The sequence below is a fragment of the Podarcis tiliguerta genome, assembly GCF_965153285.1.
Source record: "Podarcis tiliguerta genome assembly, chromosome: 10".
NCBI lineage: Eukaryota > Metazoa > Chordata > Lepidosauria > Squamata > Lacertidae > Podarcis > Podarcis tiliguerta.
In genome coordinates this window covers 43426304-43451945 of record NC_139543.1, presented here as the reverse complement: position 1 = coordinate 43451945, position 25642 = coordinate 43426304, and the positions used below count along the sequence as shown (strand labels likewise).

General features: G+C 46.5%; 1 protein-coding gene across 1 annotated transcript in view; it reads right to left on the bottom strand.

The window, feature by feature from the left end:
• The window catches only part of SHISA8 (shisa family member 8), a 28347-nt gene extending 4530 nt beyond the window's left edge, over positions 1-23817 (bottom strand). The window contains exons 1-2 of the mRNA XM_083400390.1: positions 22014-23817; positions 2897-3024 (exon numbers count right to left, since the gene is read on the bottom strand). Of these exons, the coding sequence (XP_083256516.1) occupies positions 2897-3024; positions 22014-22576 (691 nt within the window). The 5' untranslated portion in view covers positions 22577-23817. The remainder of the gene's footprint in view (positions 1-2896; positions 3025-22013) is intronic.
• Positions 23818-25642: the final 1825 nt, after the last annotated feature.

Below are 25642 nucleotides of genomic sequence, written 5' to 3'. Positions count from 1 at the left end.
GCCTCTCGCTGCTCAGAGATTGGGATGAGCACAACAGTAATACAACAAGCAGCCTTTGGAACACAGGAGGAGGAGGCTTTCCATAGCTTATTGATTTGCTTGCGTTGTGTAACTCTTTTCTCACCTCACCACCTGCTGCCGGTTAATCTTGTGACAGCAAAACCTTTAGGGCAGAGTTTGTGCCTTTTGCAAAGCATGTCGGGGATACTGGATCCCAGCCTTAATTAAGGATTTGGGGGCCCGGCAGTATCAGGCGATGGCGATTATGACGACGATCTGAATGGCTGCCAATGTGGTTATCTCTCAGATTTCATTCTTCAGGGCCTCAAGCGAGTGACACTCGTCAGTTCTCACTTCAGTTAACCAATGTTCAAAGGTGATAGGGAGGGAGGCAGGGAGAGGAGGGAGGAAATCTGTATTTAAACTGGGACAAGTGTCATGGGCAAACAAGAGAGGAGGAGACAGAGCGCTCTCTCGGCCCCAGGCAGAACTGAGTCACAACACAAAGAGAAGCAGCAGCAAACCATCCCCCTCCATCAGCTGGATGTAAATCGGAGCAGAGATAGCCCCTTGCCTGCCAGCCCCCACCCCCCACTGCAAGAATTAGCAAGGAAGAGATTTTATGTCTAAAATGTTTGGGGGAAGTGTGCATGTGGGGGAATCCTGCCCTCATCTAGTCACTGGTGCGCTCAGATGGTTTTCACCCTGGCGACTGTTCACCTTGCAAAATGTGGGGGCTGACATTGCCAGAGGTCACACATCCCCCCCCCCCGATGACCAGCTGCATTTCTCCGCAGGGGTGTCCCCCCCCTCAAGAGCAGCAGAGGCTGAAAAGATACAGGGAAAGGATTACTGCCAATTGTTCCCTTTACAAAATGCTCATGAGCAGTTAAGTCAGAAAGCTATCTGTTCCAATATTAGTATTCTTATTCTTATTCCTTAACAATATTTCTATGCTGGCCAGTAACTATCATCTATCTCAACCAGTGAAGTCAGTGAAGGTCCTGTGTGAGTGTCTGGAGGCGGTTGGAGGATGGATGGCGGGTAACAGATTGAGGTTGAATCCTGACAAGACAGAAGTACTGTTTTGGAGGGACAGGGGGTGGGCGGATGTGGGGGACTCCCTGGTCCTGAATGGGGCAGCTGTGTCCCTGAAGGACCAGGTGTGCAGCCTGGGAGTCATTTTGGACTCACAGCTGTCCATGGAGGCGCAGGTCAGTTCTGTGTCCAGGGCAGCTGTCTATTAGCTCCATCTGGTACGCAGGCTGAGACCCTATCTGCCTGCGGACTGCCTCGCCAGAGTGGTGCATGCTCTAGTTATCTCCCACTTGGACTACTGCAATGTGCTCTACGTGGGGCTACCTTTGAAGGTGCCCCGGAAACTGCAATTAATCCAGAATGCGGCAGCTAGATTGGTGACTGGGAGTGGCCGCCAAGACCATAGAACACCAGTCCTGAAAGACCTGAATTGGCTCCCAGTGCGTTTCCGAGCACAATTCAAAGTGTTGGTGCTGGCCTTTAAAGCCCTAAATGGCCTCAACCCTGTAGACCTGAAGGAGCATCTCCTCCCCCACCGCTCTGCCTAGACACTGAGGTCCTCCGAGGATCTTCTGTTGATTCCCTCACTGCAAGAAGCGAGATTACAGGGAGTCAGGCAGAGGGTCTTCTCGGTAGTGGTGCCTGCCCTGTGGAACACCTTCCCATCAGATGTCAAAGAAATAAGCAACTATCTGACTTTTAGAAGACATCTGAAGGCAGCTGTGTTTGATGTTTTAGTATGTTCTGATGTATGCTGTGAGCCGCTCAGAGTGGCTGGGGAAACCCAGCCAGATGGGTGGGGTATAAAAAATAAAACTATCGTTGTCAGCATCATCATCCCTCCCTGCTCAGGGTTCCTATGTGCTTCTAAAAATAAGTAGAACAGGTAGAAGTCCAACAGGTACAGCTTCTCCCCCACCCCACCCATGGAGGCAGCGTAGCAGGAACGCTTCATGTTTCTGCCTCTTACACATATGCTCTGCTGGAAACATTTAATGGGGCAGCAGTACTGGATTACTGTTTGTATACATTTGCATACATTATGAAGGCATTTATGGGCTTGGTAAGTAAGTTTGTTGTACAGTTGATATTGATGTGGATGCATGGATTGCATTTGTGTGTGTGCGTGTGTGTCCCCTTAGGCGCCTTGGGCTGCCTTTGGGGAGGAAAGGTAGGTTATAAATATGGAATGGCATGCAACAGTCAACAAAAAGAGAAGGAGAATATATTTTCTTCCTGTACTGATACCAAGTAGTGCTTAGACTAAAGGTTTTCTGAGGGCAGCTTGGCATATTGAGGGTTGAGGGATAGGCATTATATAGGTCATGTGAGGACGTGAGGTGGGGGAGCTGTCCCTGCTCCACACAGACCACGTGTGATGAGGCTTCAGGAGTGCTTCCACATGGTAACCCTCCTAACCTTGAAGGGAAAGTGTCCAGCAGGTGCAGCGTTGTTCATTTTTGGGAAGAAGCCTTAGGGGTTTCCTTGCACATCCAGTGCATAGAAGTCCTCTTTTGGGTTGTTTCACCCAGGTGATACATGCCCCCCCCCAAACCAAGCTGGTTGTGTGAATTGTCACCAAACCCTCTAAGATAGGGATGAGCAACCTGTGAACCTGGGATATTCTGTATACAAAGAAAGTTTTCTCCTACACAGGCTGCATACAATACCACACATTTAAAGCAGATGCCTTCCCCCAAAGAATCATGGGAACTGTAGTTTACCCCCCACTGTAAACTGTTTACAGTGCCCTTAACAAATTGCGGGTCCTAGATTTTTGGCTGGGAGAAGGAGAATGGCCTAGCTGTGTTTTAAGCTGTTAATATGCACAAAGCCGAGGACTTTGTGATTATCTTACCTGTGCTATTCCTGGGAGATCGAGAAAACCCATCGGCAATCTGGACCTGCACACTGCCAATGTGGCTCTCTGGCAAGATGTCAGATGGTCCATGTCCTCCTGGCTGTTTCAGGAGATCCGTGAGCGTCCTAGAAAGGTATGGAGGGAAATTAAGCAGCGCCATCATAAGTAAAGATCCTGAGCTGTTTTACTGTGAGTATAATTCTGACACTTTTGTCATGTGTCATTTCGTTGCTTACCCTCTGCACCTGCTTGCCTTTCCAGACACTCACAGCAACATATGTGCCCTTGCTGTTCATCTCTTGCACAAGCCTCCCTGCTCAGAATGGAACAGGCTTCTGCTTGATGGGTGCCTCCTTTTCTCAGCACTTAAAACTGCAAGGGGAAACAGCTTTGTTCTTTCATCTACTGATAGAGCTCAGTTTTTCTTGAATGGGGCTGAACAATTTTCATGGTTATATAGTCTGTGAGTTGTGTCATGAACACCAGTTTTGGGGACCAGCTCCGGTGTCCCCAACGTCATTTTTTTAAAAATCTCAGTTGGACTTGCAGCTTTACTGAACCTGATAAGGGGCTTTGGTCTATCACTAACAAGAAACCAAACAGACAACAAGAATTTATTCACGTTCTATAAGGGGGAAAAAAGAGGGCAAAGAGAATATCTTATCATTTGTTTTTGAATTGGAATTTTGGGGGCTGTCCACCAAAATGTACAATGTGGATGTCTTTTGGTTGCCTGGATCATGCTTCTTGTCAGCTGCCCTTCATTTCATTTCATTTCATATTTGTAAAAACATCTATCCCACTTTTTAGGTAAAAACCCATTGAAACACAACTGAAACTCAAAATCAACAATAGATACATAACTATTAGCAATGGAGAAACAATTAAGCCATATTATAAGTGGGCTACTGTGTGGGCAACTGTGTTGGCATCTGGGCTGCTGCCAACATGGCACTGTTGCTATTATTTCCATTTTTCTGGACTTCCAGGGTATTTCTTCTTTATGTATTCATTTCCCATATAACTGACCTATGGGGAATTTATCTTTGTTCTCCATTGCACAACATATAATCTTTCCTTATGAGAACTGATCCAGAGCTTGCCAGGCTCTTTGTGGACATATCCTCTGGGTGTAGATTAAAAACTTGCCTTGCACCAAGGCAGGCGACTGGCCCATGTTTCAGAATGGAACACTGTGACTGGCATCAACTCTCCTCCAGCCTCACTACTTTAATTGGGGATATCAATGACTGGGCCTGAGGCCTTAGCTGCCAAGGGTGGCAAGCCTTTTTTTCACTTGGGGGCCGCATTTCCTCCTGGATAGTCTTACAGGAGTCATGCAGCAATGGTGGGCAGGGTGAGTGTAGGAGGGGACAAAGCTGGTGAGCTTTTAGGACTAAATTGCAAAAAAAGTAAAAATGACGTTTCTGAGGTATTTCTATGTGAAGTCAGCCAAAACAGCACTGCCGACATGGGCTGCCATATGTCCGAATTTCCCAGGACATTTTTACCGATTTCCAAACGGACACTGCTGCTGGCTGCAGTAGTCCAGATATGTCCAGGAGATCCCAGACGTATTGCAACCCTAGGCTGAGAGGGGAAAAAGTAGGTGGGTCCAAATGTGGGCAGAGAAAGAGGTATAATTCTTTGTATCCAGGTAAGCAAGAGGCATTATGACAGTTCAACATACCCTCCAACATGTTGAGTCCATGTCTTACTGGTCATGCTCCCGTGTGAGTTACATGACCCTTGTAAGATCATGAAGCCCAAAATGGCTGCTGTGCTCTCGCGGGGAAAAACAGGATGTCCTGTTTTTTCAGGGACATTTGTGGGGGATGTTTCAAGGGCACACTCCAGATGGACAGGTGCACTTGTGGAAGGGTGCACACAAGACAGGAGGAGAGGGCCATGGCCTGGAGAGAGGGGATATGGCAGGGGCAGGGAGTGTAGTTTATAAGAGTCATGAGGGCTAGTGAGAGAGGCCTAGAGGCTACAACTCTGGTTCTCCAGAAGTTTGGACCCCAGGCCTGAGGTTCCCGAACGCAGCCTGTTATACATGCAAAAGCACATCTGCTTTCTTAACAGGAAAATATAATCAGCTGCAAAGAACCCCACAAAAACCTCCCCAGAAAAATTATGGCAACTTGCATGATAACTTTTAAAATAATAATAAGACAAAAGCCCTAGAGAATAGCCCAAACCCAGCAGTTCTTGCATTCTCCTACCTTTTCACAATGGCTTTTATAACTTCAGCATGAAGTGCCAAATTACTTCACGTAAGGAACATCTATAATTTGTGTCACATTTGCATTTGAAACACTAGGAGCCTTTCCTGCAATTCCCAGGGGCTCCTGGGCCGAGGCATGTGCACTTACGATAGTGCGGCTCCAGAGTCCGTTAAACCAAATGGTTCTTTCTTCATGCAAATTGACACAGAAGCAAACTGGGTGGCAGGAGATTCTTGGCGGGAGATTCTTAAGTGACGTTCGCAACTGCATGCATTTTTCTTGACACAGATTACTGTAAAATGTGAAGCTAGAGCAATCAAGGACTCGTTTACCTGCCATTTCAAACAAAATGATGGTTAATGGATAACCTTTCTGTGGTATTCTTTGGTTCTGGCTGGAGAATAGTTTTCATTTTCATGCTAGGTCTCAATGTGTGATATGATTTCCTAAAAAAGCCATGAGCTCTTGCTACCAAGTTCCACTGAGCCTTTGCTTAAAACATACTTTCCTTATGTGCCTTGATGGGCTAAAGCACATGCTGAGAAGAGAATCTCAGGAGGACTATGAGTTTTCCATTCTGGAATTAAAGGATGCTTACAGATTTCCCACCCCGATTTACAAACATAATACAGGTTGAATATAGGTGGAAATTCACTGCACGAACACCTCAGCAGATACTGATTCCCTACCCCAAGATGCTTCTAGGGCTTGATTTTTGCTCTCTGACCTGCAGCCTGACTTGTGTCTGAGTTCCCTCCCAGTGACTTTCTTTGCACAGACCACATTAGCACATTCTTAGCTGGAGAAAGGGAAGGGTAAGCATGCCCTCTTCCCGGAAGGCTCTCCACTTCCGGAAGTGTTTATATTTTCATGTTTTAATGAGATTGTGTCACTGTGCATTTTAATTATAGATGTTTATATTTTAATGCTTGTGTAATTGGTTTTTATACTTGTAAATAGTTTCGAAGTCTATTCTGGCATTAAGTAGGATATATATATATATATATATATATATATATATATATATGAGAGAAACGTTCTTCATCCTGTTTAAGCAATTGTCCCCTCCTCCCAACGGTGCTGATAGGTTAACTGGGGTTTGGCAGGAACCCCCAATGAGTAGCACAGGGAGGCGGGCCAGCCCAACCAGCTGGTGAGCCCCACGTGGCCCAAGGTGCTGTGTGCGGTCCCACAAAGGGCGCCCACAAAGGAAGGAGTGAGCGATCTATATCTATATCTATCTATATGAGAAAAGTTCTTCATCATATTGACAGAGCCATCAAGATAATGTCTAGGAGTCCTACTGGTACAACAAGAACTTTCAGACTCTACAGTTACAACCAAGAACTACAGATTTGCACATTGACACTCTTGTTTTTATAAGGAATATTTTCCTGTTAAAAGCAGCTCAAGCAACTGCCTCCCCCCAGTTGTCTTTTGCCTGTTGATAAAGATTTTTGCTTGTTAAGGTAGTTTTACAAAAACAAACTTCCATTCACTCTTCTGGTTGCTTTTCAAAGGATATTTAATGCTATGTTTTTTATTTGTTATTTCTTTCATTGCATTCTTTGCATTTCAGTCCACTTATTGCATTGTGATTTTAAATTGTTGTAAGCCACCCTTAGTGGCACACGTGCATTAGGAGGACGTGCTTAGGGTTGCCACATTTCAAAAAGTGAAAATCCAGACACAAAAGTTGATGAGCTCTTTTTGGCAAAATCACAAAAAATGCCAACATGGGTTGCCATACCTACGGATTTTCCTGGACATTTTGCAGTATTCCGGGTATGTCTGGGAAATTCCAGACGTATGCCAACCCTAGACATGATAAATATTGATACCAACTGACCTCCTAAAATGAAACAGAAGCTTTCCTAAAACTCAGTTGATGCCAGCTTATTACCCGCAAGTAGGCACTCCAGCCAACATCAGCAAAAGCTCGTCATCGTGGACAGATTAAGCTCCTTGTTAGGAGCTCTGGAATAAACAATAAACGAGCCAGTGAGTACCGGCGAAGGGACAAACGCTTTCAAGCATCTCTTCAAGGGGAGGCTGGTGTGAGCATTCGGGTGCTGGCTTACAAGCCCGGGAAAGCAAGCCAGGACGTGTACAGCTCAATGCTTGTCCAGGGCCCCGCAGAGAAAATGCAGCCTGGCAGTCGCAGTCACGGGCCTGAAGCCCAGGAGCAAAGGCGAAAGAAGGGACCCATGATGTTAGTCAAGAAGGATTATACTTAAGGGAACCTGAAGAGCCAGAGGGAGCCCACCCCCCATAGCCTGCAACCCTGCTGCTACGTTTCAGGGCAAGCCGGCGTTTTCGCACCAGTGTTGCGAATGCTCAGTAAATTTTAAAGTCAAGGAAAGAGAGAGAGAGAGGGAGAGAAAGAAAGAGAGAGAGAGAGAGAGAAACTCCTCTCTCTGTGCGTATGTGTCCATATGCCTATTTTTCAATTGTACAGTGCTGATCAGAAGGTCGGCGGTTCAAATCCCCTCGACGGGGTGAGCTCCCGTTGCTTGGTCCCAGCTCCTGCCAACCTAGCAGTTCGAAAGCATGTCAAAGTGCAAGTAGATAAATAGGTACCACTCTGGCGGGAAGGTAAACGGCGTTTCCGTGCGCTGCTCTGGTTTGCCAGAAGCGGCTTAGTCATGCTGGCCACATGACCCGGAAGCTGTACGCCGGCTCCCTCGGCTAATAAAACGAGATGAGCGCCGCAACCCCAGAGTCGGTCACGACTGGACCTAATGGTCAGGGGTCCCTTTACCTTTTTACCTTGGGTTACAGATGCTTCAGGTTACAGACGCTTCAGGTTATAGACTCCGCTAACCCAGATATAGTACCTTGGGTTAAGAACTTTGCTTCAGGATGAGAACAGAAATCTTGCTCCGGCGGCATGGTGGCAGTAGGAGGCCCAATTAGCTAAAGTGGTGCTTCAGGTTAATAACGGTTTCAGGTTAAGAACAGACCTCCAGAACGAATTAAGTTCTTAACCCGAGGTAGCACTGTACATGCAAGCAAAAGGGCCAACTAAAGCTTACTCTTCACAGTGTGTGTGTGTTTGTGTCTGTAATATAAACTCTGCTTCCCTCGCTTCCCTCCTTCCCTTGCCATACTAGGAGGTGTCGGAGCTGAGTTCTGGAGAGTTCTGGCTGAAAAAAAGCCCTCTGCTCTAGTCCCAGTGATTTGTGCCACAAGGCCTTCCTGTTCTGACCTGTCAGGAGTAGAGGGGCTTCTCCTTTCACATGCAAGGAGGGAAGAGGAAGGAGACAGGAAGTGGGCTTTAGAGGGCAAGTGGAGGGCATGCAGACAGGGCACCTGCCTTTGCTGTGCCATCTGTTGAAAAGAAAACTTCTTGGTTTCACTCACCTCCTACACCTCAGCTGAGAGCTGATCTATATGTGCTACATGGAATGAAGGTGACATAGAAATATGTAGGTGAGAGACTGAGAGGGCACGTTTTGAAAGCTTCCCAGTCATACTCTTTCCTCCCCTACAGCATCTGGTAAATCTGATACCAGGCACTGCCCTCCTTTAGATATATATTGTTTTACTACACCACACACAAGGGCTGCTGACAAAAAGTGGAGGAGTATTCAAAGTATTTATTTTTTCCTCCATATACTCCCTTTCTGCCAATGCAGTTAAGGTGGCTTGCTGTTTACACACACAAAAAAGCACTCCAACACATCTGCTTGTCCCATTGCTTCCCCCCAGGAAAACTTGCTGAATTGGAGCAAACATCAACTGCGTTTCCGCAGACTGACATTTGCTCTAATTCAGTGGTAATTTCAGTGTCCCAGGAAAAGCAGCAAAGCAAGCAGAAAACCTCTCGGACTCCCGCTTTCTAGACACAGGACAAGCAAAGTGTGGACGAGCCCTAAGAGTCGGGATGCAAAAGGAGAAGTGGAAGGAAAAAAGCGCAATTCTATGTACCAGTTGCATAATCAATAATTATCACACACACACACTGGCATTCTGAAGAGCATATCTGCTTCATTTTGCTCAATGGGTTAGATCAGCTCTGGAGGGGACTTTGGCTTCCATGCTGGATTTCTGGGCAGAGTGATGAGCTGCAATCCCAGCTAGTCCAGACCATGTAGATTTAGAGCCCAACATGTGTCCGAGCAGCTTAGATGTATCGCTGTAAAGAATGACAGAAACTGGGCGATGATAAATAGGGTCCACAGTGTGGCTTTGCAAGGGGAAAGACCAGTCGATAAGTAACAGCAGGGGATGGCATTCTCCTGAGCAGGAATCTTCTGACTTCATGTTTAGAGGTGAAGCTGGTCATAGGAATCTGAGGAATCCTTGCCAGAGGAGTGGAGGGGCTGTTGGTAGGGAAGGGTACCATGAAGGGCACAATCAGGGCTGCAGCAACCTAGTACACAATCCATATTGGGGTTTCTCACACAATGGCATTTAGATTGTTGACTTTGATAGTATGTTGAATGCAGGGCCCGGGTAGGAGTGTGGTGCGGAGGACTGGAGAGGGCGGAAAAAAACCACAGCACCAAATTCCGAGGTGCCAGTCAACATCTTTTCAGAACCATCTTAATTTGTTACGGCACCAGCCCTACCACAAGGCTGAATAATTTTACATTTCAAAATCCTTATACATCACTGCTTTTCTAGCCTTGAGCTAATAATACTTAGCTAATCAGTGTCTACTAAAACAAGTGTCACAAAATTCTTGTTTGCCCCACCAACATTTACACTCCGTCCCAGTTTTAACTGCCAAGACTACTCGCGACACGTTCGTCTGGTCACACCGAACAAACTACTTTTGGGATATGAGCCAGTGAGAAAGAGGAGCAATGTTTGGGGTTCCCATGACAGAATGATGGAGGGAGAGGGAGAGGGAGAGGACTGCTGCTTCCAGGCTGTCGTTACTTTGCAGGTGGTATTCAATCACCAAGCAGCAAGATTGGTAAAGAAAAAGCGTTTTACATGCGATATAACACTGTGGCACTAGATGGCGCTGTGGAGTCCCATCTTTCTCTACTGGATTTCCCTGTATGAGTTTACAATGCGTTTAACTGAATTGCTTCTTTGACATGTCTAGATCCAGCCAAGGTTGCACAATGAACGTTGGATTTGGCACTCTTGCACAACAAAACCTGTTTTAGGGTTTAAAAACCCCCACAGATTTTTGTGGTCAGGAAAGCAATGGGGAAGTGCACCAGACTGTATGTGATAACTGAAGTCATATAACCTTCCCACAAGCAAATCAGGATGAATACTCAATAAACAGGCTGTCTGCAAGTGACCATAAAGTAAGGGTGAGATGGAAAGAGGTGTAAAGAAAACATGCAGAAAAAATCAGGATTGACAGTTATTTCTGCATTGCAGGGAATTGGACTAGATTACCCATTGGGTGCCTTCCAACTCTACAGTTCTATTATTCTATGACACCAGATGCTTCCACATTGCAGTTTATTGCTGGTGTTGCTCTTGTCTGCAAGTTTTTCATAGCATTCACACAACAAAGTCCTCATGAAAATGACACCACACATTATTTCCCTATTGAACACAGACTTGCTGTTTCTGTGGGTTTTTCTAAACTTGCTGAGTTTCGTGCACAAATAAGAAATTTGGATGAAATGGGGCGGGGGGCGGGATATGGCAAGGATGATCTCATGCGGGTGCCACACAAAACATGCATGTGTGAGCAGACCTGAGTCCTCCATATACTGCTGTGTGCAAGTGCCCACTGTCTGTACAGTTGAACGATGCCATGAGTGATTAGCAAGGCCAGCCCTATCATTAGCCAGAGTGAGGCAGCCACTTCTGGCAGAACGTTTTGGCTGACGTGAAAAGGCAACAAATTGTCAGTTATTTAATTATTCCATTGTTACTACCAGGAAATGCACTTGTGAGACTTTCTGCCTCAGGTTGCCAAAATAACCTTGCTGGCCTTTGGAGGGGTTTGTTTAGTTCTGGATTTGTTCCTGGTGTTTAGTGCACCTTTGATTCTGTTTGTAGAAGGGCAACCGCTTCCTCCCCTCTGGCTTGAGCCAGCACCACAGTCGGAAGGAGTAAGTTCGGCGGCAGCCGGGGATGGAAGGAGCTGTCAGTTTTGGTTCTCCCCGTTTCTCATTTCCCCAATCCTAAATTCAGTTCTCTGCACTTTGCAGCGATTTGCGGGTTTGTTACCTCATCAAAATTCATCAACATTTCAGGGCAAATGTCTCCTAATAAACACACATTCATATGCAGTATTGACTAATGCAAGTGTGATCTGCTTGTAGACTTCGTGTGGATTCTTTAGGGCAGGCATGAGCAAATGACCCTGCCGATGTGGCTGGACTACAGCTCCCCAGACCATTGGCTGCACAAACAGGGGCTAAAATGGGAGCTGGGTGCCCCACAACATCTCGAGTCCCACAGGTCCCTAGTCCTGCTTTAGCACAACCATTTCCTGCGCTCCTGATCAGATCACCAAACTGACCTGCTTCCGTATGCATTCACCCAATTATACCTTTTAAAGGCTGAATTCTTTTCTGTGGGGGAAGACAATTATTTTCTGCATCTTTACAGCACCAAGCCTGATGGCTTGCTTTCTCCTACCTCAGCTCTATGGGCCTTTAAATACTGTATTTATGGTGCCCCCTTATGTGGTACCTTGTTTCCCAACCTGTGGCCCTCCCAACAGGCTGGGAACCTCTTCTTAGGAGAGCCAGCTCTTCTCTAATAGACATCACTCCACCAGCCAATCAGGCCTGTTCCCTGGGGCAACTGTATGTTCAGCTTACATGCAAGCAAGACATTAGGACAGATAAAAGGAGACAAGATGAAAATTAGCTCTCATTAGTGAGCTGGGGGAAGGGCACTCCGTGCTCCCTGGCAGGTTCCTTTCTCAAGTGTAGCACTGTTATCTTCATTCCCACTGTGGGTGATAAAAATACAGTGGTACCTCGGGTTACAAACACTTCAGGTTACATACGCTTCAGGTTACAGACTCCGCTAACCCAGAAATATTACCTCGGGTTAAGAACTTTGCTTCAGGATGAGAACAGAAATCACATGGCAGCGGCGCAGCGGCAGCAGGGGGGCCCATTAGCTAAAGTGGTACCTCAGGTTAAGAACAGTTTCAGGTTAAGAACAGACCTCCAGAATGAATTAAGTTCTTAACCCGAGGTACCACTGTACATTCATTTTAAGCATGCACGTACCTGCTATGGGTAGTGCCTCCACAGAAATGTGTTAAGGGTCAAAATGCTAGTCAATCACATAGAATATTAATATTCAACGTGTTTCACAGAATTGTAGAGTTTTGGAAGGGACCACAAGGGTTATCTCAATCCAACCCCCTGCAGTGCAGGGATCTTTTTGCCCAATGTGGGGCTTGAACCCGCAACCTTGAGATTAAGAGTCTTGTGCTCTGCCAACGAAGCTATCTCAGTGCTAGTAAGTTCCACTCAAATCAGACACACTTGCTTCCAACTCCAAGTAAATACATTCAGAATCAGGATTGTTTTCAGTGCACACACAAAAAACCGACAAAAACACAAATAGACTTCTACCCTTTCATCCTTCCTTCACTCCAAGACATTTGCACTGATATATCGGCCCAAAATCCACTATCAGAATCTCTGCAGTGATAGTATTTTGTCCGCATAACAAATTCAGACCAACATAACTGTCAGGGGTTATTCTAAACTGCTTCCATGGGGAAGCTGTCATCTCCTGCACACACACACCAGAACCGCCACTGCCCATAATTCACAACTACAATAGGCAGGCAACTCTGGCCAGAATATATTTTCCAACACTTCTCCTACTCCGTCCACAAACTCTGTAGATTCAGCTCCAGTTTGGCCTATGCTTGTTTTACCTCATTGCTCTTCCTTGTCTGCCTGTGGGAAGCCCGGGAGGCCCAGGACATCGGAGAACCTGGAGGGAGCACTGGGTTGCATCGGAATAAGGAGATGGATCCGGTTCCCCATCTCTATTCTTCATGGTCTTCATAATCAATACTCAAAAGCTGCTATTCCTCACCCAGCCCAAACCACAAATGTGCTGTCACCCACTGTTCAAATATATTACAGTCCACTTCATAGCCCCTGCCATCTTTTTGGGAACAGGTTATTATCCGTGCCACCTTCTGCTGCTGGGGCTCTTGGCATGCAGTATGAGACCATCTGGCTTAATCCTGGCTGCATTACAGCTTCTCTGTCCTTATGAGAACATTGTTATGAGCCACCCCCCACTTCTGCCTCTCAGCACCAGAGTCCAGCACATTTCCAGGTGAGGGCACAATGTCTGCTCCCTGACACTAGCCTGTTTTAAAAGCCTTCTTTCCTCCATATCTGAAGGAGGAATCCTAACAAAGCAACACATTTGTTAATATTCAGTGGTTAATTTCTAAAATGAGACCTGTGGGGAACCTTTGGCCCTCCAGGTGTCGCTCCTGTCAGCCCCACAAGCCTGGTCAATGGCAAGGGATGATGGGAGTTGTAGTTCAGCAACATCTGGAGGGCCAGAGGTTGTCCACACCTGGTCACTGGCGGAGGAAGAGGTGTGCGGGGGGAGTGCACTGCCTGCGGCAGCGCCATCCCGGTGGGGTGCCATCATGGCTGCCCCCCCGCCCACGCTGGGCACCATGCCCCTATGGGCAGCACATCACGCCCCCGGGATGCGCGTCAGCCCCGCCCCTGCCTGCTCTCCGCCCCCCGGTGCTGGAGCATGAAGCTCCGCCACTGCACCTGGTTCAGGAGTTCTAAATTTAGAAGAGTGTGTTTCAGTTATTTGGTGCTGGTAGACCTCTGCCCATGCTCACTGGCATTCCAAAATGGCACTTTTTTTGTCGTTGACATAAAATAAAAATAAAAATATAGACTTCTTGGACAGGATGTACATTTTGCGAGCCAACATTTCTGCACTGAGCCTTAAGTGTAAATTGAGATCTCAGTTAATTGATAAACTTCCTAATGAAGTGCCGCTTCTAGTCTTAACACCAGAAATTGCACGAACAGCACCAGAGAAGTGTTACATGTCCACTGGGGCCAATTCACACAACCTGTTTCCACAGCATATGGTCCTTTTTGCAATTACTGTAATCAACGGGTTATTTTAAAATGCTTTCCCAGAGCCAGTACTTTGCCTGCCTCTTTTTAAGAAAATAAATAGAAATCCCTTTGTTCACATTTTCTTCACTTCCTCCTCTTGCTTTTTGTGCCCCGGTCTGATACCACCAAAAACTCCCTTCCTTCGCATTTAATTATTTCTAATAGTCCCTGATTGTACTCTTATCAAACAGAGAATAATTTTTACAAGTCTTTATTCTTGGTCTATATTTTCTACGTACATTAGTTATTGAAATGGCCCAATACATATACACATCATTGTGTTATGGGGTGACATCCCATCCTGTGCAAGCAGAGAGGACCTCCCTTTCCATTTCTCCCCCATCTGATCTGGAGGAATCTCCAACCTGCCAGAGCAGATTTTGGGGGGAACAAGGGATTAGGGGAATAGTAATCAGTTCCACCATTTGTGCCCATTCTGCTGATGGATGATGGGCAGGGTAGACGCCTTTGGATTTCACCCTAAGTTATTTCCAATATTTATGCAGAATTATTCTTGCTGATGGCCCAGGGAACAGGCTGGAATGAGCATGGCTGACCTCTTTTCAGTTTGCTCTGGGTGGAATTCAACATCTTATTATTTTATTTTAATGCATTCAATTATTTTAACAGCTTATTCCACTTTTCTCCATCAAAGATGGGCCCAAAGCAGCTCACAAAATTAAATAAACCAAAACGCCATGTTTAAAATTAGTATGAATACTGTCTCGTGTAATTGTTTGCTCACTTACACTATATAGGCTTAGGCACTAATAAGGGCCGATTCATATGCACAAGCCCCACTTCTTTTCTTCATGCCATATATTGGCTGTGTGACTCTCAGTACATCCTAGCCATGTCTACTCATAAGTAAATCCTATCGATTTCGGTGGGCTTTATTCCCAGGGAACGTGTAGCTGAAAGGCGTATCCACCACTCAGTTTCATAAACTGTGTCCAAGCATGTGGAGGCCAAGCCCCAAACATAAATTTGTTGTCCATGCTGTAATTTGCAGCAGTTTCCTAGATCAGTCTCTTTGCCCTAGTAAACAATTTCTCGTAGCTTTTTTATTTCATTCAACTCACCCTCAAGTCCCTACTCACCCACAAATATAACATGGATTTATTGCCAAACTTGTTTCCCTAGCAGACAATCCGCAGACTAGAGCAGGAACCTCACTGATCAGACACTCACAGAGGCAATAAGTTACCAAATTCCCAGAGCGTTTACATTTCCTGTCCATTCCAGCAGCCTTATTAGTATCTTTGAGAGCTGCTGGGGAAGGACTCAGGGGCACAGCAATTAATCTGGGGCAGGGCAGTGGCGTAGCGTGGGAGAGCCAGTATGGTGTAGTGGTTAAGAGCGGTAGTCACGTAATCTGGGGAGCCGGGTTCGCGTCTCCGCTCCTCCACATGCAGCTGCTGGGTGACCTTGGGCCAGTCACACTTCTGTGAAGTCTCTCAGCCCCACTCACCTCACAGAGTGTTTGTTGTGGGGGAGGAAGGGAAAGGAGAATGTTAGCCGCTTTGAGACTCCTGAAGGGGAGTGAAAGGCGGGATATCAAATCCAAACTCATCTCTTCTTCTTCTTCTTCTTGTCAGCACCCGGGGCAAGGCAAGTAATTTGCGCCTCCTAACCCGTGCATTTGTGCCCCCTAACCAGTGGATTTGCGCCCCCTAACCCTAACCCCCAGATGTTGTGCCCGGTGCGGCCAGCCCCCCCCCTGCACCCCCCATGCTACGCCACTGGGGCAGGGAACCTCAGGCTCATGGGCCAAGTTGGGGCCCTCTGGACTTCTCCATCTGCCCCTCAAAATTCTCCTCAAGCTACACTTCCTCTCACCAGGCCACACCCTCACCACCTGGCTTTGTACCAGCCTTGAGGGTTTTAGCCTGGCTGGAATGTGCTCATGAACTCTGATAATGCCTCTTGTTTGTCTGCAGAGAGAATTGTGTGTGAGTGAGTGACTGTGGAAACTAATCTACTGTACAAAGGTAAAATTTACACCCATTGCTCCACCCACTTTGGCCTGTGGCTCCCAGAAGGGACTGTGGCCCTCAAGGTGAAAAAGACTCCTTTCCCCTGCCTTGTATGAAGGCGGTCTCAGGTTCAGTCTTTGGCATCGCCAGAGGAAATGATCAGATGGCAGCTGATGAAAAGATGCCTGCTTTAGGCCCTGGAGAGCTGTTCACTGTCTGAGATCATATCAGAAGCTGGGGCGGCTTTTGTAAGTTTGTGAATGTCCCTGGGAAATTGGTGCACTTGGAGGGCATGGGGAACATCCTTATTTCCTCCACTAGTGCAGCTGCTGCCAAGCTTGGGGAGGGGGATGAGCCAGTGCCTGTCCTGAGGAAGCTTTCTGCTGCCTCTCTATGGCCCCTCCAAGGCTGCCTTCAGGTGTAAAAGTTGTATAGCTTCTCATCTCCTTGTCATCTGATGGGAGGGCATTCCACAGGGTGGGTGCCACTACTGAGAAGGCCCTCTGTCTAGTTCCCTGTAGCTTCACTTCTTGCAGTGAGGGAACCGCCAGAAGACCCATGGACCAGGACCTCAGTGTCCAGGCTGAATGATGGAGGGTGGAGACGCTCCTTTGGGTATACAGGGCCAAGGCCATTTAGGGCTTTAAAGGTCAGCACCAACACTTTGAATTGTGCTCAGAAGTGCAATGGGAGCCAGTGTAGATCCTTTAGGACCAGTGTTGCTCCCAGTTACCCATCTAGCAAAGTTAGTCAAGTGATAAAGTGCTGCCTGTACAATCGCTGTACTATGGAGGATAGAGTGATTATCAAAGGTCAGAAAAGATGCAAAACTGGGGCTGGATATTTAGGAAGCTTGCATGGGACCGATTTCGAAACGTTCTCACTCTAGCAGGAATTATTAACACCTTGCTCCAGGAAATATTGCCGTGCACAGATTTGACTTGATGAAATAGTAAAACAAGAGCATTAACTTAAGCAAGATGAAACAGTGACACCTGTGTTGACTGTGATGGTGCTATTTCTGTGCTCTTTTCTCCTGCCACCTCTGCCAGCACACCTGGCCTCTAGGCAGACTTCATCCCTAGCATCTGTCTCTATAGATACCAAAATCTGTCTCTTCCTCTTCTGATTATGACTTCCCTAGTTTTGGCAACACATTTTGTTCCAGTTCACAGTTCCTGCAATGACCTCTGTAGATTCCAGAAGCAGCTTGATGGTAGCATCTATAGTTTCCTTTGGGCTAGAGGACAAGTGCCTATTTAAACATCCCTTGTTCTGTTTCCCAGATGAGTTGCAGGGTCACCTGCCTCGTTAGTGACTGATGAACTTATGCATGCATTTACGTATGACTTAGATTTATAACCCGCCCTGCAAATACATTGGCTTACAATAATCTTAAAATAAAAATACAGTAAGTATCATGTTAATAAAAGTGAGGGACACGATGAGTTGCATCCCAAAGCACCCAGGAAGAACATGATGGTCAGGAGAAGATCAGCCTGGTTCTAGCCATGAGGCAGAGAAGGAGGTGCAGTTAACAGAGAAAAAGCACAAGAGACGTTTGAGCAAAGCAATTGCTTCTTGGGCACAGGTTGGCTGGCCCCTTTAATCTAAAGTTCCTCTTGTCAGCCGAACAAACAGAAATTTGCTCAGCAGTGGCTGCTCAGCAAAGATCCCAATTTTCAGTCATATTTACCTGCATTCAAAATTGAGGAACCATATCCAAAATCAATGCTTTTTATTTGCTATCAAGGGCACAGCGGAACAATTGCATCAAGATGCAGTAATTTTGCCAAGCATAGAAAGATTTCTTTTTTCTTTTTAATTCCCAAGTTTGGCTGTTCATCCAAAGCAGAACTCACTTGACTTTGGCTATAATTTAACATTAAGTTACACATGCTAATTTAAACTTTTGAAATCAAGGCCTGTTTGCAATAACTATATTGGCCCACCACCGCAAAAACTTATATAGCCAAAGGGAGCTGGACTAGTAAATTATAATTCACTGTGTTTGTTTTGTCCTAAGAAAATGAAAAACCAGTTGCTTTTGGTGATCTACTGTATATGCTAGAAGTTTGCATTGTGGCCCTTCTAGTTTAACAGTACAGGCTCGTCCACCCTTCTGCTTGCCCCGTGCTTAGGAAGCCTTGGTCTCAGCGGTTTCCCCCTTGACCCATGATTTCTAGGCACAGGGACAAGCAGCTTTCCCCTTGCTCTACTCCTTTCCAAGGGAAAGCCCTCTCTTTAGCAAACACCAGTCTGGAGAAAACTCAGTTGCTAAAGATCAGGTTTCCCTCTGAGGGAAAGTGGTGGGGCAAAGGGAAGTCTGGATGAGCCCTATTTTAGTTCTATTCTCCCTTGCTCCCAAACAATCATTTGTTGCTTGCAAGAGGAAGGCTAGAAAAAATAGGTGTAAATTTGCAGGGAAGCAGATTTTGGCTAAACGTTAGAAGACACTTCCTTGCAGGGAGGTCAGTGGAACAGAATGCCTTGAGAGGTGGTGGGCAGAAGATGTTTAAGCAGAGGCCGAACAACCAAATTCACAAGGACACTGCAGTTGTACCCTGCATTGCAGATCCTGTTTTTATTTTATTTTCTTAATGAAATTTTCTTTTCTTTTATTTACTTAGCACTGCTTTATTAACCACATTTCCCAAAGCTGCTTATTCATGTAGCAGATGGGTTTGTGCTATTGTGCCAGTAATGTGCGTCATTACCAGATGTGGTATGTTGGTGAGTTTCAAAGCTGTTGCGCAGCGTAGCAATAGGAGAGGAGCATGGAAGTGGTCAGAGGGAGGTGAATTGGGGAGGCAACACACTTACAATCATAAAGGCACTTTGGCCATCACAGAACCAACCACTGCTAGCAAAACCCCAGACCCTATTGAAGCAAGCCATTATGCTGGCATTGCAGTTGACAGGCATTACAACACAGCTGTGCCTGATCGGCCATGTATATGATGCCACTTGGAACCACGTCACTGCGCTGTCATAGAGAAGAGCATTGATGGGATGATTTAAAGTGGGCATAAAGTATTTGGATGTGTTCATGCACACATACAACCATATTTAGCTAAATTGTTAGCACAGGGAAGAATTTAATTTCTCCCCTATTTATTCTTTTTAGATCTATAAAATGTGTCACATAACCATCCTATGAAACACTTGAACTTTGGGACGGCATTACCAAATTTCAGTCTTCCTGAAGTTATAGCAAGTTAAGGCACCCATAGTTTCAAACGTGATATGTGATGGAAAAGATAAGGAGGATGTGGACACCCCTACATTAATGGGGAGGGAACTAGCTCTCTATGGCTGTTAGACATCCTATGGTGGAACCTCCATGGTTAGAGGCAATACCAAAATCTAGGGACAGAAGGGGGCAGGCCATTGCTTTGGGGAGTTGCTTGTAAGCTTCCCAGAAATGTCTGGCTGTCCACTGCTGGAAACAGAACAGATAGACTTGGGTCTGATTCCATTGGCCTGTTAGGTTGTTTACATACCTCTGGTGTCATTAGAAACACTTCAATATTTTGCACTGCCAGAAACAAAGAGAAGCCTGGGGAAATGACATTTGTGTGATAGAATTTGGTATCTCTACCCTGCTCTGCAAATCTGGCATGAAACCCAAAGTTCAGCTTCCCTGGATCCTTGACTCTGTCATTCTAGAACTTGATCCTTTCCATGGGCAGGTGGGGGATCTTGCCACCAGAGTCACATAGCTGCCTGGAAATAGTTCACAGCATGGCAATTAGAAAAGCCCATTTGGCTACTTTTGTGATCGTGCCTCATGCAGGCTGTTGGGTGCTCCTGAACTGAGACCGTTTCTGTGGCACTACACTGGATGGGCCATCATCCCTGGCAGCCTCCCATACACAGAGGTGGAGACCTTCATCAGATCCTTGATTCTGGTGCGGTGCTCTGGCTTGGACTTTGCCTGCCTTGCTGCCCAGTGGTAGTCAGAGGAGCAGCTGATCATTGGATTTGGGCTGAGAGAGATGCTCCAGGGCCATTTGCCCAGGATGCTTATTATGCCCATGAGAAGGGGACACACAGTTGCCTCGACACCTCCCTCGATGCCAAGCACAAGCAGAGAGTCGCTGACTGGGGAGATAGCCCCCTTGGCTGCCCATCTTCTTTGCTGTTGCTACACATCAGGTAAAAAGATTGCAGTCCTGGCACAGAAGCAGATCAAGCGCTAGCATTACAAAGAGCTGGCACCCAGCGTGGCACTGCTTCCCTGCCCCCTTCCTCCCCTCCCCGGCTCTTCCACGCTGTATGTCATCATCCCTGAGCCCCCACATTCCCTTCCCACAACAACTGACAAAACGACCGCGCATGTTGCTATGTGTGTTGTAGGAGCCATGACTCGTGACCTACAAGTGCTACATAGCCTTGGGAGGAACAACTTCGCCTCTGATAAGAGGCTTAATCCTTCTTCCTCTATAGCTTCTGGGGGACGGGTGGGTGGGAGAGAGAGAGAGAGGGAGAGAGAGAGAGGCCCCTGGCAGAAAGGGCTGACAGGAGAATCAAGAGAGCGGGGAGGCACAGAAGTTGAGGGGAATGGAAAAGAGGACAGTTCACAACTGGGCTTGTAACACAGGGAGAGAATGAAACCGGAGGAAGGGAAGCGCAGCGAGAGAAAGAAGCGAAGGAGAGCAAAACAATGGAATGCACACTATGGGAGAATGCTTGTGTGCGCGCGCAAGAGATGCAGATAGGAAACGCCACCAGACAACCTACAATTAATTGCCGAGTTCAGTTGCTTTGCTTTAGAGATGGCAGCTGCAAAGTGAGAGGAGGCAAAGGGTTGGTCCCAGCAGGAGACGCTTCACCGCCAATACCCGCTTCCAATCTCCACCGACACCCCCCCCCCCCCGCCCCGCATGGCTTTGAACTTGTTTTCATCGCACATACCGCAGCGGCATTCCGGGCTGCTTTTCCTTGAGCAATAACAAAGTTGGAGAGGTGTCGCTTTTGAATATCCTAGCTTTCTACAGTGTTGCGCGCCGCTTGCCTTTTAATCCCTCTGCACTGTGCTGGCACGGGGTGCAAGGGCAGCTGCAAGCATGTGTCTGCGTGCTAGGCACCAGTGTTCCTCACCCCCTCCTCAAACGCACGCACAAACACAAACACAAAACTGCATATAAAGTTCCACAAAGTTCCACAGCCTTGCTTTAAAAACAGGGTCCCTGGGGGAAAAGAAATAATATATTCTGAGATACTGAGGTCCATTATGCACACACACACACCCCTCTCTTTCTTTCTCTCTCAACACATGAAGATATCACCAACTTTACTTTCAGCCTTGCTTCAGCCAAGCATGAAGTGTACCTGCCTGCCCGGGCTAATCTTAACACCTTTATTATTCTCTTCACAGTATATCTCCCTCCCTCCCTCCCACTCTCCACATTTTATAACAACTTACATTTTCTTTTGAAATTAGCCTCTTAGGTTTCATCCTCTTAAGTAAAATTAACAGTTCTTACTCTCAAGAAACATTCTTTGCTAAGCTTCACCTACTTGAACTTCTCATTCCCACCCATTTGCACAATTCCTTTATTATTCACCTGAGCCGTATCATTCCCTCTCTTTGTCTTCTGAGGACTTAGACCTAAAGACAAAGAAGGTTGTATGTGTGGGGCAGAGTGAGGAGATGAGAAGAGGAAAAGATGTTGGTTGACTTTGTAGACCTCAGTGTCAGCCTCAAAGGAGGTGACAGAGCTACAGGAGGCAGTTGGACATGTTGTTTATCAAAATTCACTGCAAAGAAAAAGTCAAAAGGAGACACAGAATGTATAACAGACAGAGATATGGGGTTTTTTTTTGGGGGGGGGTGTCTTACCTGGACATGGTCATCTCTGCCTGAGGGCTCTGTGATTTCTCCAGTCCCAACTTTGTAAAGATGCCTACCAGCACCATGATGGCCACCACACCACAGATGATGTATACAATCATGTTGGTCTTGTCCCGTGTGGGATTCTCGGGGGTCTCGTCCACCTGAGGTGGTGGTTGGCCTGTGTTGATCCATTCTGGCCTGTCATAATTGGTACAGCCACTTTGGTCCAGTCGCCCAGTTGTGAACTGGCAACAGAAGCGATACCCACAGGTCCCACAGCAAAACTTGTAGATCCCAGAATTGCAGTTAAAGGGTGGGTCCCACTGACCCATGACATCATAATAACCAAGGCACCGATCGCCCCCAAGTATGGCCTCAGTGGTGGCCACAGCAGTGTCCTCCGAAGTGGGGCCAAAGCTGGTGTTGCTGTTGACTTCAATTTGCGCTTCTGGTTCAGGTTTCTGGGTACTGGGATTCCCAGTCCAAACCTGTCCTGGATCCAAGAGAACTAGGCAACAGAATCCAAAAATATAACCCCGTTCCATCTGCAAACCACCCCAGCTCATCATGGAAACGGTCTCGTCTCTCTTATTCTCTGACTGACTTCCCCAAAGGAGAAAAATCTTCTTTTGTCCAGACAGACAATCCAAAGAAGGGAATTCAAAAATTCCCAGTTAAAAGCTCAAGTAACCAGCACAAATCGCCGTCTACCACTTCCAGCGGAGAAGAGATACTTCAGCCCCTCCTCACTAGTTTTCTCCGGCGCAAACCCCACAGTCAAAGCAAAACCCTCTAGCCCAGAGAAGGGTGTGGGATGGGTGGAAATAAAGATGGGAGTTGGAAGTTAAAAGAAGGGAGGGAGAGAGGGGGATGAGGCTAAGGAGAAATATCAAAACAATGTGCAGCACTGACTAAGTGAAAAGACAACCTCACAGTTTCCTGTGCGATCCCAGGAGGTGGGGAGATGTACAATTCTCTTCTTTCTTCTTTTGTAGCAAATATTCTATGCTTCTAGTTTCATTTGAGAAGCTGCGCTGTGAAATGCCACAGACTACATTCCCATCTTGGCTCGAGCAGAATCCTGGAAGCAGCCTGTCCCTTTCTCGCTTTCGCTCCCTCTTCCTCAGAGACACTGCTTTCTGGAAAAAAAAGAAATCCTTTGCACCACTGAGAAAGGGAGGGATTGTCAGGAGGGAAAGAAAGAAAAGGGGAGGGAGGGAGAGGGAGCATAGGAGGAGTGAGAGGGGTCCTTATTTCTTCTTAAAGCCAGATCCACAATTGCCTGACAGTTTCCAAAGCAGACCAGAGAAGAAGCCTCGCCAACTCCTCCAATGCGCTCCGTGTCCTCTGTGCAAAGTCCTGGCTCGCTGCCAGAGGTTGTCATTAGGCCAGAGGGGATGCAAGAGGACACCAGCAGCTCCTTATTGACTGTGTCCACAGGGCCACCGGCACAAGTGGCATGAGGGAAACAAGCATGCTACTTGCAAGGAAGAGGAGGAAATTGGATGTGCGCTGGATTCTTTGCTCTCCTTTTTCACATGTGCAGCTCTCTGCAGAGAAGTAGAGCTGCTTCTTAGCAAACACACAGAGACAGATATAACTTCAATCTGGCAGTATTACTACTGCAATGTTATGTTTGAGAGCACGACTGTGAAATGATGGTCATAGGGCATTGTTGTTGCTGTTGCTGCTGTGTAAAAACAACAGCAACAACAAGAGCAACTACAGCTACTACCAGCCCCAGTCTAGATATCTGTTTGAGGTCAAACATAGCTTTGGATATCTTTTAAAGACACATGCTATGGTTGGGCGGGGGGCAAAGAGACTAATGAGGTACAGAATATGAACGCTCGCAGAAAACATAGCTGTTTTCCTAATTTTCTGCCACCCCCTTCAAATCTGACAAAAGAAAGCTGAACACAAGCTGCAGCCTGCAGAACCTCTACAGTGATTGGCTATAAGGACATTGGCTTCTGTTCTTGAAATGAGTCCCCAGCCTTAGTCATTGGCTCAGCGGCTGAAGTGTCACGGAATGTTTACGAACATTCGCACGACTCATGTGTTTATTTGGTCAGCCCACAGAGTCTAGAGACAGATGGGTCACTGCGTTGTTTGTGGGAAGGATTTCGGCAGAAAAAGAGTGTAGGCAACAAGAACAAAGTGTTGGTAAGCAGACGGAGCAAAATACTACTTGTTTATGAGAGCTACGCTGAATGGTGTGCGAGAGAAGGGCGTATATGGATATGAGCGGCATGAATACATATGTGAAAGAGTGAAAGGGAAAGGGACAAAGAGAAGTTATCACATGCACACAGAGACACGCACACCCTCCCCTCTCCATTTGTGAACTTTATGCAAGTCCCCACCTGTTTATGCGTACAGCTTTTGGGTTGACTAAATAGGAAAGCTCTGTGGCAGAGGCTGATGTTGTGACAGGAGGAGCTGCTTTTATTGATTTTTCCCCCAAAGCGTTTAGCTATGAATTTAAATTATTTCTAGGCCACTTTTCCAACTTCAAAGCAGCATTAAAGCTACTCTTTCAGATTGGGAGATGAAAATTCTAGCTCCCCTGTGCCTTTAGGGAATGATTCGAGGTGTCCAAATCTAGAAAAACATACACGGAGAAGCTCATCGTATTTCTGAAAGGGCATAGGCTAATCCTTACTCTTATTCTCTTTCAGCCGGAGAACTTTTTCCAGGACACTTGAGAGAAAAATAAACCAAGTCTGAGGAGAAATGTCCAGGGCTTTGTACTGTCATACTTATTCTGGCAAGACTGCCTATTAATTTTAGAAAGGAAGCCTTGCCTGCATACAAAATGAAGGACAAGTTAGAACCAGGAACAAAGGCTTGGGGCAAACAAGATGAAAACACTTATTCGCACAACAAATAATTAACTTACACAATTAATTGCCACAAGATGTTGTGATGGCTCTAGGAAAGGCATGCAGGACCATCAGGAGGGAGGTTCAATTACACTCCTGGCCTGTCACACTGACAGGCCCTTAGCTAGTGTTAAAATATGCAGCTAAAAATAATTCCACTTGTTTTTCGTCAGTGGGAAGCTTAACTGCGAAAATGCCCCCTAAACAACCTCTTTCTCGTGGAAGAGAAGCCAGATTGACTGACTGCTTGCAAAATACTCACTTTAGTGGTAATATCACATTACCTTTTAACGAAAAGAAGGAACCCAGGGCAGGGAGTATGATCGGGCTGAGAAAACTGTTGCGACAGTCACTTCCCTAATCTCCCCTGGAGCCACTTAAGGAAGGTGTGTGTGTGTGTGTGTGTGTGTGTGTGTGTGTGTACACCCATACCCACATACCTGGAAGGAAGAAACACAGGCCATTAGCTCATGAAGGAGCCAGGTTTATCTGTTCTATATTTTTCGTTCATTGCTTTCACTGTTCAAAACTGCAAATTGCCTTGGGCCCCTTCCAACAAAGGCGGCTTATAAAAATGCAATGATTTCATAAATGTAGGGTTTGATAATATTTTCCGTTCTTCAAGAGACTGCAGCAGGCACCACCCAACTTCCTCCCCAGGGGATAACAGAAATCAATATCAAAGAACTAGCCTAAACTGAAGTGACCGAGTGAACAAGTATTCAGCACCTGGGAAGCACATTTGACAGC